Source organism: Pyrgilauda ruficollis, unplaced genomic scaffold, assembly GCF_017590135.1.
Source record: "Pyrgilauda ruficollis isolate IOZ18807 unplaced genomic scaffold, ASM1759013v1 scaffold23, whole genome shotgun sequence".
Taxonomy (NCBI): domain Eukaryota; kingdom Metazoa; phylum Chordata; class Aves; order Passeriformes; family Passeridae; genus Pyrgilauda; species Pyrgilauda ruficollis.
In genome coordinates this window covers 1,165,752-1,180,479 of record NW_024522539.1, presented here as the reverse complement: position 1 = coordinate 1,180,479, position 14,728 = coordinate 1,165,752, and the positions used below count along the sequence as shown (strand labels likewise).

The 14,728-nt window shown below is 44.0% G+C and overlaps 2 protein-coding genes and 4 non-coding genes across 6 annotated transcripts; 1 reads left to right on the top strand and 5 right to left on the bottom strand.

The window, feature by feature from the left end:
* Nucleotides 1-50: 50 nt before the first annotated feature.
* On the bottom strand, nucleotides 51-5,091 carry RPL4 (ribosomal protein L4). The gene is made up of 10 exons (XM_041469064.1): nucleotides 4,940-5,091; nucleotides 4,000-4,171; nucleotides 2,726-2,832; nucleotides 2,258-2,396; nucleotides 1,805-1,929; nucleotides 1,442-1,571; nucleotides 853-1,009; nucleotides 635-718; nucleotides 348-468; nucleotides 51-273 (listed from the first exon to the last, which is right to left on the bottom strand). The coding sequence occupies exons 1-10, from the start codon at nucleotides 4,940-4,942 to the stop codon at nucleotides 127-129; spliced, it is 1,185 nt and encodes a 394-aa protein (XP_041324998.1). The 5' UTR covers nucleotides 4,943-5,091; the 3' UTR covers nucleotides 51-126.
* Nucleotides 1,328-1,398, bottom strand: LOC121354623. The gene has a single exon (XR_005955309.1). It is a non-coding gene; the product is annotated as a small nucleolar RNA SNORD18 (small nucleolar RNA).
* LOC121354625 lies at nucleotides 2,461-2,560 on the bottom strand. The gene has a single exon (XR_005955311.1). It is a non-coding gene; the product is annotated as a small nucleolar RNA SNORD16 (small nucleolar RNA).
* On the bottom strand, nucleotides 2,917-2,987 carry LOC121354624. The gene has a single exon (XR_005955310.1). It is a non-coding gene; the product is annotated as a small nucleolar RNA SNORD18 (small nucleolar RNA).
* On the bottom strand, nucleotides 4,247-4,347 carry LOC121354626. Its single transcript, XR_005955312.1, has one exon. It is a non-coding gene; the product is annotated as a small nucleolar RNA SNORD16 (small nucleolar RNA).
* Nucleotides 5,030-14,177, top strand: ZWILCH (zwilch kinetochore protein). The gene is made up of 18 exons (XM_041469063.1): nucleotides 5,030-5,370; nucleotides 5,682-5,733; nucleotides 6,178-6,273; nucleotides 6,366-6,484; nucleotides 7,011-7,207; nucleotides 7,692-7,771; nucleotides 8,037-8,192; nucleotides 8,385-8,456; nucleotides 8,770-8,863; nucleotides 9,221-9,276; nucleotides 10,337-10,439; nucleotides 11,027-11,106; nucleotides 11,289-11,445; nucleotides 12,012-12,040; nucleotides 12,389-12,525; nucleotides 12,802-12,897; nucleotides 12,987-13,105; nucleotides 13,753-14,177. Exons 1-18 carry the CDS (start codon nucleotides 5,030-5,032, stop codon nucleotides 13,842-13,844), a joined length of 2,076 nt encoding a protein of 691 aa, XP_041324997.1. The 3' UTR covers nucleotides 13,845-14,177.
* Nucleotides 14,178-14,728: the final 551 nt, after the last annotated feature.

Below are 14,728 nucleotides of genomic sequence, written 5' to 3'. Positions count from 1 at the left end.
GGAAACTCCCGTTTGAGCGCCCGCTCGGACACGCACACGCCACACGGCTCTGTGTTCCAACAGCCTTTATTAGGGACAGACCGCGGGCACAGCCCCCGCGGGGACCGCGGGGCAGCACGGCCGCGGTTACGCCTCGGCCTTGGCCTTCGCCGCGGGCTTGGCCGCCTTGGCTGTCTTGGCCTTCTTGGCAGCGGGCTCTGCCTTGGGTGCAGCCGGGGCCTTGGCTGCCAGCTTCTCCTGGGCCTTGGCTTTCTTCTCTTCCTTGAGTTTGTGCTGGAACAGACAGAGAGATGGTCAGTGAGGGCAGCAGCTGCACCCCGAGCCCCAGCCCTGGCAGCCGCACTCACGTTCTGCGCGTGCCGCAGGATGGTGTTGCGCCGCATGGTTTTGGCGTACGGGTTCAACTTGATCATGATTCTCAGGTTCTTCAGCGGGTTCTTCTTCAGGACCCTGCGCTGAATCTTCTTCCTGCAAAGCACAGCCATGTTGTATCACCAGTGTATTTCACAATGCCACTTCTGCTGAATTCTCCCTGATATCTGGACAGCTGCAATTCTTTGCCTTTGTACCCAGAAATTAGGAAATCCCAGCCTGAAAGCAATTTCAAACCTCCCTGCTAAATAAAATTACTCACTTTGGAGCACGCAGGGCCTTCTGGATTTCCTGGCTTCTCATGATTCTTCCAATATCCGTATTGGTCATCTTGTGCATTGGCAGGCTGCGAAACCAAGGTTCAGAGTGTGAGTGGGTGATAAAACCATGGCTAATTCACCATAACCAGGCATTCAGGAGCAAGTCCCAGTATCCCTTTTCCTGATAAAAAGGGGAAAGCTGCCCCCTGGCTGCACTCACTTGTAGTCGCTCTTGAGCGTGGCCGCCTTGCGCCAGGTGCCGTACAGATCGTCCAGCTTGCGGAAGGCGCTCTCGGTCCAGATGCAGAAACGCCCCACGTGGCCCCCGGGAGCGAGGCGCAGCAGGTTCAGCTTGTTCACGTTCAGCAGAGTGATTCCTGCACGAGACCAGGCACAGCAACCCCTTCAGTTTGTAATTAAAATCGAGGAATGTGAGGCTCAGCAGTAGACAAGATGCAGAAAGAGACTGGGGGTTTCTGGCTTTGGTATTACATAGCTACACATACTCTCTCATGTTCATACTCTCTTTGTATGAACATCTACTGAATTTTAAATTAATAAGCCTTTTTCCACCAAAGTAACCAGCCTCATTTTTAACTGCCCAGTTGAGGGTTGAGAACAGCTGCAACATTTGTCACAAACACCCTAAACACCACCCTGACAGGTTCTTACAAAGAGCATATCAACTACTGCAGCCAGTCAGAACTTCCACTCAATCATGTGTTTCAGAAACACGGACCAATGAAGTGGAATCTCATCATTCCAGGCAGTGTCCCGACAGAAGAGCGAGCGTGTGCCAGGTTCATCACCTGGGATATTCCGGAAAGCTCTGATGATGCCGTTGTCCTCGTTGTAGATGATGCAGGGTCCCCTGCGCTGGATGCGGCGGCGATTCCTCATCTTGCCCTTCCCGGCCCGCATGCGCTGGGAGGCGTAAACCTGGCAAAAGCAGAAAATGAATATCCCAAGAGCCCAGAAACTGAATATCCCAAGAGCCCAACACACTGCTCCAGTCAGAACTTCACCATCATCACTGCGCATCTGCAACACGGACCGGTGAGATGTTCATCATTCTCCAGTCAAAATACAGAACTATTTGGAATTCCTACTCTAAGAACTGCACAGATGAATCACCTGTGTTCTGCTCTTCAGATCACAGCTTCCCAGCTCACCTTTTTGATGTCATTCCAAGCTTTAAGCTTCTTCAGGAGGAGAACAGCTTCCTTGGTTTTCTTGTAGCCCTCAACCTTGTCCTCAACAACCAGAGGAAGTTCTGGAATCTCCTCAATGCGGTGGCCTAGACGGGATTTCACAAGACATTCAGTGTTGCTCACTAACCCTGGCTGGACCATTCCTCAAGGTTACTGCTTTGTATATTCATAAATGATACATGATAAAAATAAATTCATGATAGAAATTAATGAAATGAAGCCAGGCACAGTAACCAGAGCAATGAAGTTTCAGTGGAGTCTTGCAGGTCTCACACAGGACTTTGTGTACCTGAGTGTTGAGTAAGTCTTTGCCTCCCTGAACAGAAATCAGACAGCTCTGCAAGACTCCATTTAAGCCACCACAAAGTACCCAATGCTGGCTCAGACAAACAATTCCAGAGGCAGAATTCTCACCTTTAGACATGACCAGAGCTGGCAGGGCAGAGGCAGCCAGAGCAGAGCAGATGGCGTAACGCTTCTGCATGACGTTCACCCTGCGGTGCCAGCGCCGCCAGGTCTTGGTCGGGGCGAACATGCGGCCGCCACGACACATCTGGGAGCTGCGGTTAAGAACAACTTTTTGGAGTTTTCCTATCCCAAAGTGACTTTTTATTGCTTGCTCAGCTTTAATGGGTCGTCAACCACCTGTGCCAGGATTCTGACAGCAGGCAACTGTCCCTGGGCACAGGGTAAGGCGCAAATTACGACATCATGGCAAGACAGAATGGGTCATGTGGTTCGAGAGCGGGAATCTCATCAAATCAAGTCTGAGCTGCAGCCATTACCTCAAGAAAAAGATTCCATCACACATCTCAATAATTAAAAACGTTTCTGCTGGCTTAGTTCAGTTCCCCCAAAGCCAGCACAGCCATGGAAGGATACATTGCCAAAGGCACCCTGGCCAGAGCGGTGAGTGCCACCACCCCGGACACGCGGGATTCGGGCAACAGCTCTCCCAGTACCCCATGATTCAGCACTGGTCTGGTGACCTGCAACAGAGAGAGACATCGTGAGGGTCACCAGGTGACATCACTGCCATGTCCTGCATCCAGAGGGATGCTGAACTCAGGGCACCGATCAGAACTTCCACACAATCATGTGTTTCAGAAACACGGACCAATGAAGTGGAATCTCATCATTTCAGCATAACAAATCAATCAAGAAAACGTAATCCTAGCCTATTAATGTACCTGATTCTGACCTAAGATCTTTAATAAGACACTTAGTTTAAGCTTGATTCTCAATCTGGACGTCTGACTTGGCACTGCTATACCTAGCAAGTTAGGATGTTTGTGTGAAACTTAGAAATAAGGTTAAAAAGACATGTTCCTAGCACAGACTTCTTGGGAAGCACAAGTTATCTGCACAAACAACAGAAGCAAATCTAACAAATGTCCATTTGAGGTTTTTCTTGGCAAATGCCTCAAGCAAGTCTCACGAGGTCAATGTGGAGCAGGGATTTCACCTGGAACACTTTCAGCTGTTTTATGTTTTTCCTGCAAAGAATGATTCCATCTGAGGTCTGTGATACTTCCAGCAAGACACACTTCAAGCAAGACCAGAGAGTACCCCAAAACAACACCTTGATGCCCCTCAGAATGATAAAACTGCTGCATTTCAAACCATGCTGTTAACAACTGGCCTTGCCTTCTACACAGAACCCCATGGATAAGCATTTTCTCTTATCCCAACTCCAGCTTTATTTTCATGTGAATCCCGCTGCAGTACAGCCCTGATGCCTTGTGAAGGCTGACCTAGACAAAGTTAAAGTAGAGATTTATTAAAAGGCCTCAGCAGATACACCTTGGGCAGCACAAGAGCCCAGCCTGGGCTACACCCAAGATGAACCCAAAATGGTCACAAAAATGGACGCCCAGTCATGGGGTCTCACACTTTTATAAGTTTTGGTCCATTTGCATATTGGAGTTAATTGCCCAATTACTGCTTTAGGTTATGAAGTCCCATCCTGCTTGTTTTTCTCTCTTCAGCCCACGTTGTTTGTGCTCTTGGGCCTGAGATTTGGATCATTTGCCCTGTTCCTCAGCTAGAGAAGGAATTTTGTCTCCTACTCTGCGCAGAGAGCTCACCACCCCCTAACAGAAAGCACTCCAGAACCTGCAGAACACAGAGCCCCCGAGGCAGCAGCCCAGGCGTACCCGCGAGCTCGCTGACGGCGTAGGGCTGCCGGTTGTTCTTGCGCAGGTTGGTGTGCACGAAGTTCACCACGTCGGGCCGGATGGGCGCCTTGAACACCGCGGGCAGCGTCACGTTCTTGCCCGACGCCTCCCCCTTCTCGGAGTACACGGAGATCAGCGGCCGAGCGCAAGCCTGGGGAGGCACAAACCCTTTAAGTGCAAGTCAAGTGAAATTTCTGAGCATTTCAATACTGAGCTCCTCAGATATTGCTCAGAAGTAAGGGGTCGTCAGCTCGGCAGTGCCAGCACGCTGACAGCAGGCAACTGTCGCTGAGCACCGGATAAGACGCAAATTACGTCATCACAGCAATATTGTCCTGCAGCTGTGCTGCACAGCTCACCTCAGAGAGCTGCACCTGAATTCCCAAGGCATTTATACAATTCAGCCTCTGGGCTCTGCAATAAACCCCTTTCATTTCCATCTACTACTAAAAAACTCACCTGTGTTAACCCAACATTTGTAATTTTAATTACGAAATGTAACCAGCTCATCAAACAGTGTCAGAGGAAGTCTGGACCCTCTGAACAACCTCTGGTGCTTTAGAATTTGTGTACTGGAAAATCAAGCTGCTCTCAGCACCAGCTGCCTGTCAAAAGGGTGAAAGGATGCCCAAAAATAGCCAGAGGATGAACAGCACCCTTTAAAAACAATGTTTTAGCATTATATTGTATCAGTCACTCCCCGGCCCAGCCCCGCTCGGTCGCTCACGGGCTCCACGCGGCCGCCGAGCACTGCCGGGCCCAAAATGGCGGCCGCGCGCCCCACGCCGCCAGCGCGGGCCCCGAGCTGCCCGTGGCTCGGCCCTGCCCGCTGGGCCCGGCTCCCCCGGGCCGGCCCCGATGCCCTCCCCGCTCGCCCCCGGCCCCCGCTCCCCCGGGCCGGGCCCGGCGCTCCCCTCACCATGGCGGCGGAGCTGCTCGTGCGGCCGCCCGCCTGCGCCGCGCCCCGACCGGAAAAGGAAGGACTCGTCACTCTCCCGTCACTACGTCTATGTCCCTCCGCCTCCTGACAGCCGCGGCTGCCGCGCCGGCCGTTCAACCCCCGACACCCAGTTCAAGTGCGGGACCGAGCTCCAGCCCGGGTCCCACTCCCTATCCAAGTCTCCTCGGCCCCGATACGCACATCCCGAGCTCTCTGGGTGCCCCTGCCCAGCTCATTTCCCCGCCAAAGCAGGGGACTCTGTTGCGGCGGAGGGATCCAGCGTTACGCGTCACCCTCCCCTCACAGACGTCGCCTAGCGCCGGCGGGCGGGAGCTTCGATTGTGGCGGGCGGCGATGGCGGCGGAGAGGCGGCGTCGGGCGGGCGGCGGCCTGAGCGGGCTCCTGCTCCGGTGAGGATCGGGGCTGTTCCCGGGCCTGAGCGGGCTCCTGCTCCGGTGGGGATCGGGGCTGTTCCCGGGGCTGAGCGGGCTCCTGCTCTGCTGGGGATCGGGGCTGTTCCCGGGGCTGTCCGGGCTCTTGAACCGATGCGGATTCGGAGTCACTGCCCGGGGATCTCCGCTGCTCTGCTGAGGGAGGTCTGGCCCCGCTTGTGGGGAGGCTGCTGAGGCTCCGGTTGTTTAATGTATGTGGGTAATGCTGCTGTTTAACGAGGAATGCTGAGGGGAAAGGTCGTGTATCTCAACGTTCTCTTTTCTTTCAGGGTACTTGAAGAAGGAAAGGACAGTATCCCCGAACATCCCTATCTCTATGAGGTAAAATCATAGAGTGGTTTGGGTTGGAGGAGAACTTGAAGATCGTCCCATTTCCTCCCCGGCCATGGCAGGGACACCTTCCACTGTCCCAGGCTGCTCCAAGCTCTGTCCAGCCTGGCCTGGGACACTGCCAGGGATCCAGGGGCAGCCACAGCTGCTCTGGGCACCCTGTGCCAGGGCCTGCCCAGCCTCACAGGAAGGATTTCTTCCGAATTTCTAATCTACACCTACTCTGTCAGTGTGAAGCTGTTCCACCTTTTCCTGGCACTCCATCCTCTTAAATGGATCCGCTCTCCATCGGCTGCAAGTGGGTCACAATGGATGCAATAGGATTGAAAAACAATCTGTGGGATTATTTAATTTTGCAATTTCTGGTATTAAAAAAAGCTGAAATGCAGTGTCTCTATACAGTGTTTCAAAAAGTTTTGATTTTTTTTTTTTCAGACTGATGTGGAGATCTCATTGGTTGATGGCAGTTGCAAAAGTCCTGTTGAAAAATTTTGGAATGGAAGCAGTGCAATGTATATTTTGCAGAAAGCTGTAAGTGTGCGTGGTGGATGTTAAATGCAATCCAAACTTTTGAATTCCCATCAGATTTTTTTCACACACCTTACATGCACATTCTCTTCAAGACACACAATGAAGAAAGCGACTCCATGGAGGAATCAAGAGCAGATGATGCTGTCTATGCCTCTGAGGTTTTGCCTAAGGAGAGTCCTGGAGCCCTGGCTCTTTCTGTTGGAAGAGCAAAGTAAGTTTGAAAGCTTTCCCTCCCTTTTTGAGGGAGATTTCTTTTGTAATTTTGTGTCTTTTTCTAATATACAGAATCTGTGTTTTCAATCTCCTAAAATAAAATTACTCCTTAGTTTATGAGGAGTTGTGACTGTTTTCCATCCTGCAGGTATTGGAAAAGCCCTTGTGAGCTGGGCTGTTGGGTTAATGGGATTCACTGGGTGTAGATGAGCAAAAAAAGCTGACTAAGACTTCAGTGCTTTTTTTTTTGGTAAAGCTCCTGTTAAAAAATCTGATTTACATCTTCACTAAGACTTCAGTTTTTTTTTTTTTTTTTTGGTAAAGCTCCTATAAAAAAAGTCTGATTTACATCTTGGTGTTATTAAAATACCAATGCATGGTACTAAAATGTTGTTTACCTAATTAATGTATTCTTTTAATTAGCTTAGAATGTAATATTCAATTACAATTTTAGAATCTTCGGTGTACATGAATATATTGTGTTATTTGCTGGCATCTTACCTTCTCCCTGTTCCTGTTTCCAGGCAGCTGATTTCCTTGTACACGATGGTGCAAAACCCAAACGTGACCTCGCTGGGGATGAGTGACCTGGCTGTGCTTCCTCCCCTCTGGGCCAGGTGTGATGGTTCTGACCCTCAGCACACCTGCTGGATTGGAGCTGAGCCTCTCAAGGCTGATAGCAAAGTCACAGGGCTCAATATTTACATGGTTTCATGTGATGGTAAGGTGGTCGTGGTGCACAGAAAATTAAATGAGGAAGGCTAAAAAATGTGGGAATGCTGATGTCAGAAAGCTGTCTTTGTTCTTTGTGTGATACTGGCTTGGAAATGCTCTGTATTCCTGGTTTTAATGAGCAAGAAGGGATTAAAATAAGTGAAAATATCTTTTTAACCAATGCTGTGGGGGGAAATGGCTTTTTAAATCTACTTGATGCACCTGTAGCTGTGCAGGCCTGCCTCAACTCATTTTTAAGCTTTTAAACTGCTGCCATTCAGCATCTTACACAACCTCTGACTCATTCTAAGCATCCATATATGTTCATATCAGCTCTTATCACCAGTAGAGAAATGCAAGGAGAATTCCAGCTTTCTAAAGGACAGCACGAGTCATGCTTCACCAAATGGAGTATTTGGGAATGAATTTGAAGTGCCAGATTTGAATTGTGTTAAATGGGTTTTTTGATTCTCACTTTTTTCCTTTCCTAGGTCCTACAGCTGATAAAACCCATTTTCCAAACCTGGAAGAGCTGAAAATGGAACATAAAATAAGACATCATTCATCTAGTGTAGGTTTTTGTGCTCTGTCATGGCTTCAATTGAGGTTTAAAAACTCTATTTTGGGATTTATCATGCTGGTTTGGGGAAGCTTTTTTAGATCCTCTGTGGAAACCACTTTAGTATAATTCCATAGTATAATAGTCTGATTTCAGGTCATGTTTAAAATGCATTTGTCTGGTATTAACCCTTTTTTGCATGTATGTGAAATACTTTTAAAATTACTTTGTGTGTGCTAGTTTTGTTGTTTTGATTTTTGAAATGTGTTCATTTTAGGTGACAACAAAAGGATTTGCTCGGTATGAGCTGATTGCAGCTGCTGCAATGGAGGACACCATGGCAGAATCTGGAAGCAACATCTATGTGGATATCACATGGAATGGTGTGGAAAAGATTCTGGAGACTCCCCCAGTGATCTCTGCTGCCACGCTGGTAAGTCAGGATGGAAAAAACAAAGAAACCCAAGCTCTTGGCACAATTCACATCATGAGTAGTGTAAAGGATAGAAGATAAAAGCAGTGTAAGCTGAATTGTAAGTTGTGCTGACATACTTCTCACTGATGAAAATTTTAAGACACTTCATTTCTAAAGTTTGAAACTGAGATAACCTTGTGGAACTTTCAGAATATTGCCCTGGAGTTGGGGAACCCCAGAAGTCCTGTGTTCCAGCTGTACCAGGAGCTGCAGTTCCTCTTGGTGAGTGCAGGGGACAAATTCCAATTTCACATTTGCATGGAATGGGGATTTTATGTGCTAATAATTTGCTTTATTGAAAACTTCATCAGATGTTTCAAAGATAACTTCAAGCATTTATTTTAGCTGAAATTTTGAGTTCAGATTTAGAAATCTTGAATACAAAGAGGACAAGTCATCCAGGAAATTCTGAAAATTTGTTACTCCTGGTTAGCTGTGCAGAGATTTGTGATTCTTGGTGAAGTTGTGTGTGAAAGATGACACATGCAGGACTCCCAAGAAGAACTGATTTCTGTTGGGATTTTCCTGCTTTTAGGCTTTGGCTGAATGTCTGAAGACGGGAGTGACTGAGTGGCCTGAGCCATCAGAGTCTGAATCAGCTCTTAAACTGGTCCAGGAATTTCTGACTGGTAACTGCTGCTTGTTCCATGGGGAGGGAGGGGCGTGGCACTTCACAGGAATAAAAGGGAATTCCACATACAACTTTTAAAGAATTAGAACTGGAAACGTTCATTTCTGTGTGTAACCACTGCACAGAGTAATTGAATAGGTTAATACATATTTGTCATTTTTCTTTGTCCTAATATCATAGATCAAAGTAATAATAATAACAAAAACATTTTTAGAGGTCTTTTCAGGCTATATCCTTACCCAATAAAACCATTTTTAAATGACTGAATTCTATTATTCACTGTATTTGTTAGTTATAATGTATTCATTGATTTGATGACACTTTTCATAGTGGTGGATTTTTTTAACTCCACTAGATTTAAAGAAGAAGCTGGATGGAGATTATATATTTGAAGACAAGAATGAAACAGAGGTGTGTGCAATTTCCTAACAGCTGCTTTGTCATTTTGCTTCCATTTTAACTGCAGTTATTTCAGATTTTGACTATCTTGTTTTGAAGACAAGAATGAAACAGAGGTGTGTGCAATTTCCTAACAGCTGCTTTGTTATTTTGCTTCCAGTTATTTCAGATTTTGACTAAATCTTTCATATGGTTTATATGTGTAAATAGTGATGTAAAGGAAAATGGATCTCTTGCTTTCTGTCTCTGCTGTGTAAAAATAATGGGAAAAGGTCTGATTTTTTCCAGGAATCCTGACCTTTCTGCCATTGCATTCTATCATTAATTTGCTTTTTCTGCCTAATTTAGTTATTTGATGTCAATTTAATAGTACCAATTGAATATGTGTCTTACTTATCTAGAGGTTTGTGGTATTGTGAAGCAAAGGGCAAATTCAAATTATAAAAAGTGTGTTTGGTTATATTAAGATTTTTTTCCCTCTCAGCCTACAAGGAAAGATTTTATTTTCTATTAAGAGAGAAGCAGCATTTTGTTGATAATCTAAGAATATATTGATTTCTGTGTCAGCAGAACTATGCTGGGTCAGGATTACAGAGCAGTAGTTCTCTGCTCTGAGAACTTGTGTGTCTGGATTTTGGCCTCCCAGGCACTGCTGGGTACACAGACAGTACCTGGCTGAGATCTGAAGTTTCTCTGACAGTGGCTTTTGTTTCCTGGTCCAAGGCTAGCAGTTATCCAGTGTGATAATTCTGTAAAGAATCAGACTCACTGTTAAATAAAAGTATGCTGCCAAATTACTGTGTGGTAGTTTCCCTGGAAAAGGGGGAAATCAGTGATGCAGCCAGTTTTGATCTCTGGAGAAACTCAGATGTGGAAAGTTTTTGACTCGCTAGCAGTTATCCAGTGTGATAATTCTGTAAAGAATCAGACTCACTGTTAAATAAAAGTATGCTGCCAAATTACTGTGTGGTAGTTTCCCTGGAAAAGGGGGGAAATCAGTGATGCAGCCAGTTTTGATCTCTGGAGAAATTCAAGGCACCATTTTTCACTGAAGACCCATACATTCTTCCAGAAAATCAAATGTGACACAGCTGCTGTGGACAGTTGCATAAAATCAATCTTTGGGGAGCGAGGAGATCTGGATTTTACTGAGCAATTATGGTGCAAAATGAAAAGTAAGTGTATTGTGACCTATCTGTTTTCCTTTCATTTTCTTCTCTATCTGCTATACAGTGTTGCTTTTTCAGTGAAATTCCTGTCCATTTCTGAGTTTCAAGGACTCATCAGCTCTTCAGAAAATTGGTATCAGCCATACCAATTGCTCTTCCTAAAGGAGCCCATTTTAGGGGTGTAGGGTGATCTATTTTCTTACAACCTTCCAATGGCAGACCAGCACCTAGCAGGAGATAATTTCATTTTATTTGACTGCAAAAGGTACTAAACCATTGATAGTTGCTCTAAAGCTAAAACCCATCTGCTCTGAAACTGAAAACTTCATCATTCCTTTTTCTCTAGATCTGAAGGACAATTTTCAGTGTATATAGAATTCACTGGTCTCTGTTGATTATTGTGTTTTTAGAGTAATCTTTTTTACTCACCATGTGACAAAGCTGCCAAAGAGCTGTGCAGTCTGTAATTTCAGCTCTCATTCTTTAACTGAGGGGTTTTGTTCATGCAAGGGTGTCTTGACCGGTTGTTATTGACTTAACAGCCAGAGAAAGAGCTTGGATTGATAACTAAAATATTGTGGTTTTCCTTCCAGGTGTCAGTTCTTATCAGGAGTTAATAGACTGTTTCAAACTGGTCATAAAATCCCTGGAACATGGTGAGATACAGCCATGGGTATGTATTTGTGTTTCACATAGATGTTAAAGTTTGGGATAGTTTAGAGTAAAATGCAGTTCTTGTCCATTCACTGCCCCTCATTTGTGTTGTTTTTAAACTGTGTGTTTCCCTGGTGTTGAACTTCCAAACACTGTTGATGGTGTTTCATGCACATCACAAAAAGACTTGTTTATTTTTAGATTCATCAGGGGAGTAGCAGTTTCCTAAGTCAGTTGATCCAACAGTCCTACCATGGAAAGATGGAGGATGTTTCCCTCAGTGACATCACTCCCATTCAGATGCTCCTGGAGGTTGGCTTGGAGAAGATGAAGAAGGATTATGTCCATTTTTTCATAGGTGAGCATGACACTGGGTAACAGCATTAGGAATTCAAGAGAAAAGGTGTTCCATGCAGGAAATAATGAATTTTTGGGTAACCTCTATCTCTTCCTTCCCATCTGCTGAAGTGCAGTTTCCAGCTTCCTTAATAATGGGACTTTTCAGCTTTTAAATTTCAAAATTTTAAAAACTTATTTGTTTCAAAAGAGCTTTGTGTTTTACCATTCTTGTTAGCCCTTGATTTCTTTTTTGCATCTGTCATCCTGTTCTCATTCTTTGTTTATTTGCTTTTGTATTTTCACTACTTTTGTAAACTTGTGTGTCCTGAGGAGGGTGGTTGTGTCCCAGTACATGGTGGGTTTCTTCTTTGTGCAGCCTTGGTGATAAATAAAATGATGCCTTGACCATACCACTTCAGAGGGGTTTTCTTGTTTGGAATGAATGGTCCTGTCAATAAATAACATCACACTCCTGCTGACTTTGTCCTTTAGTAGAATTTCCTGTTTGTTCACCTGAATGTTGCTTATATTTCATCTGATACCATGTATTAAATTTAAATTTTTTTCCTGCTGTTCCTTTTACAGGCCAGGAACTTGCAACAGTAACCTACTTGGTGAGATGCTTTATTTTTATTTTATAAAGCTTAGCTGATGGTGGGATGCAAATCATATAAGCTGAGAAACTGAACTGCAGATCATGAGGCTGGAAATGTCAGAAATGCAGAAATGTCATTGTTTTATTTCCTAATTCCCAGATAATTCCCTTGATAAATGATCTGGGTTGCTGTCAAGGCAGTGAACCTTTGTCACACTTTGATGGGACTTGGTTCTGAGTCTGCTGGGCCACTTCCAAAATCTTGGCTTCTCCAAAGAAGCAGGAAGATGATTTTATTTGCTGAGGGTGTGTTGTGTGTCTGTAGCAATGGAGTGCTAGGTAAGAGCAGAAGCCTTTGCTCTTCCAGGATTACTTCATTTCCACATCAGTGGAGCTCCAGGAACAAGTCCACCGTGTTCAAAAGCTTCACCATATGCTGGAAGTAATGGTCAGCTGCACAGCCTTACTGCAGTTCAAACATGAGAACCTCTTCCCTTTGACACAGTAATTATTTAATTTCTACTTTTGCTCTTTAAATTACAATCACAAATAGAGTTTGTTTGGCAGTTTTAAAGAAACACTTTAATGTTGGTGATAGTGAGACTGCAGAAGGAGCAGCTGGATCTTCCTGCCAAATTTTGCTTTGGGACTAAAACTGAAAAACTAAAACTGATAACTAAAAGAAATAATAAAATGTGAGAGTATAGTTAATTTTGCACAAGTTTTTTGCTCTGTTGTACAAGCATTTCTTTAAAGAAAGTAACCTGATATCTCTTGTAGGATTTGCATGAAGTATTACAAGGAAAACCCTCTGAATGAGAAGCATGTGTTTCAGCTGCCCATCAGACCAGCTCTTGTGAAGAAATTCTATCAAGAGTAAGAAAAACTTCAGCACTTGCAGCATAAAATTCAGATGTGACTGGGTGACCTGACTCAATTTTGATGTTTTTTGATTATTCTCTCAGTGATAATCCTGAAGTCTGGAAGGTGGAAATAAGCAGTGGGCGTGGACAGAAGGAGGTTAAAACAACGTGGCAAGTCAGCACCAATGCTCCTGTTGAACATGGGACATCAGACAATTCAGGTGGGGAATGTTTGTGGTGAAATGAAATAATCAGAGCACAAACTTGAAACAAATGCAGTTTTTATCCTGAGTTCAGTGGGTCTGAGCTTTATATTTACTTTTTAGCAAAAGCAAAATGCTATTTTGCCTTCTACTAAAAGAGTGAGGTGGTACTTAAAAAATGAAGGATACTCAAAGTGGTGACTTTTTGCCTTCTCACCTTGTCTGAGTTACGTTTTTAAAGTGACAGAATATTTCTAAATAGGAGATGACTGATACCCAGAAAATCTTGCACCTTATTTCTAAAATGTTTGCCAATGAATCTGAGAAGAGTTTTGAAGAGAAATTTCCTTGTTATTAATGCTGGTCTCAAGTCAGGGAAGATGCAAAGGGGAGAAGATCTGCCTTGCTGCAAGCAAATGCAGAACAAGTGGAAAAGCATCAGATGGGGAAGAATTAAGCAGAGAGACTGGTACAGAAATGATTTGCCTTTTTGGGATGAGGTTTGATGTGAGGGTTTGGTAAATCTTTCCTGTCATTATCGATTTTTGTCTTGAAGTACTTGAGTAAAACTGCACTTTGATAACAGTTCTGGAAGCTGCTCCATGAACTAATCTCTACCTTCTAACAAGAGTGGCTAATCCCAACTTTTCCCTTTGTCCTTGCAGGTTTCATGTCTGACTCCACAGTAAATGGAAGCAGTGAAGGAAGGCTGTATTTTATTACCATGACTCAGTGCAGTCAGGTGCAGTTCACTTAAATTGATATTACTGAGCAAACAGGACTGGAAAGGTACAGAAAGGGGGAAAATTCAGTGTTTTCTGTCCCAACAGAACTTTTAGAAACTCTGGGCTTCAAACAGTTCATCTTCACTGATTTATTTGCTTTATTACACTTAAGTGGGACCTTCACAGCCACAATTCACCTGTAGGCACCTCATTTGTTAAAAATGCAGTGCAATTATGACTGTACAGTATAAATATTTTGTAAATATGGTGGATATTTTTCATATATTTACAGGCATTCAACAAAGTTGTGCACTTTGGGGTTTCATATTTTATTTTTTGATCATTAAAAATGCAATCAGACACTGTTTAAAGTGTAAATTATTTTAACCAACAAACCAAGCAATGTTGTTATGTTCTCCTGGGATCAAGTGATGCTTCATCATCCTGAAGGGTTTGGAAAGCTCTTCATCCAGGGCCTTGGAATCTTCAGCCAGTTTGGGTTTCTTTGTCCCTGTATTTGTATTTTGGAGTATTCTTGAAAATACTTATCTCTCCTCTTCAAATGATTTCATTCCTTCAATGTGAAGTGAGTTATTTTAACAGTGTTGTCTTGTATGTTTTGCATAATTTTTTGAAAAACGAAATCAGTATAATTGGCTGGACATCATAATTTAAATATGTTGGCAGTTGCATGTGTTATGTTGATTAATCACTGAGGTAACATTTTGGTGTTCTAATTTAAACAATTCCACAGTTTTGTACCTGCTGACTAAATAATCTGAGACAGAAATATTTTGTATTAAAAACTTAACTATGGGTAAGTCAGAATAAGGAAATCTCCCAATATTCATGCTTTTTGAAAATACAAATTATAGGTTATTATTATTATTATTGTAAATTTCTATAACTTCTGGTT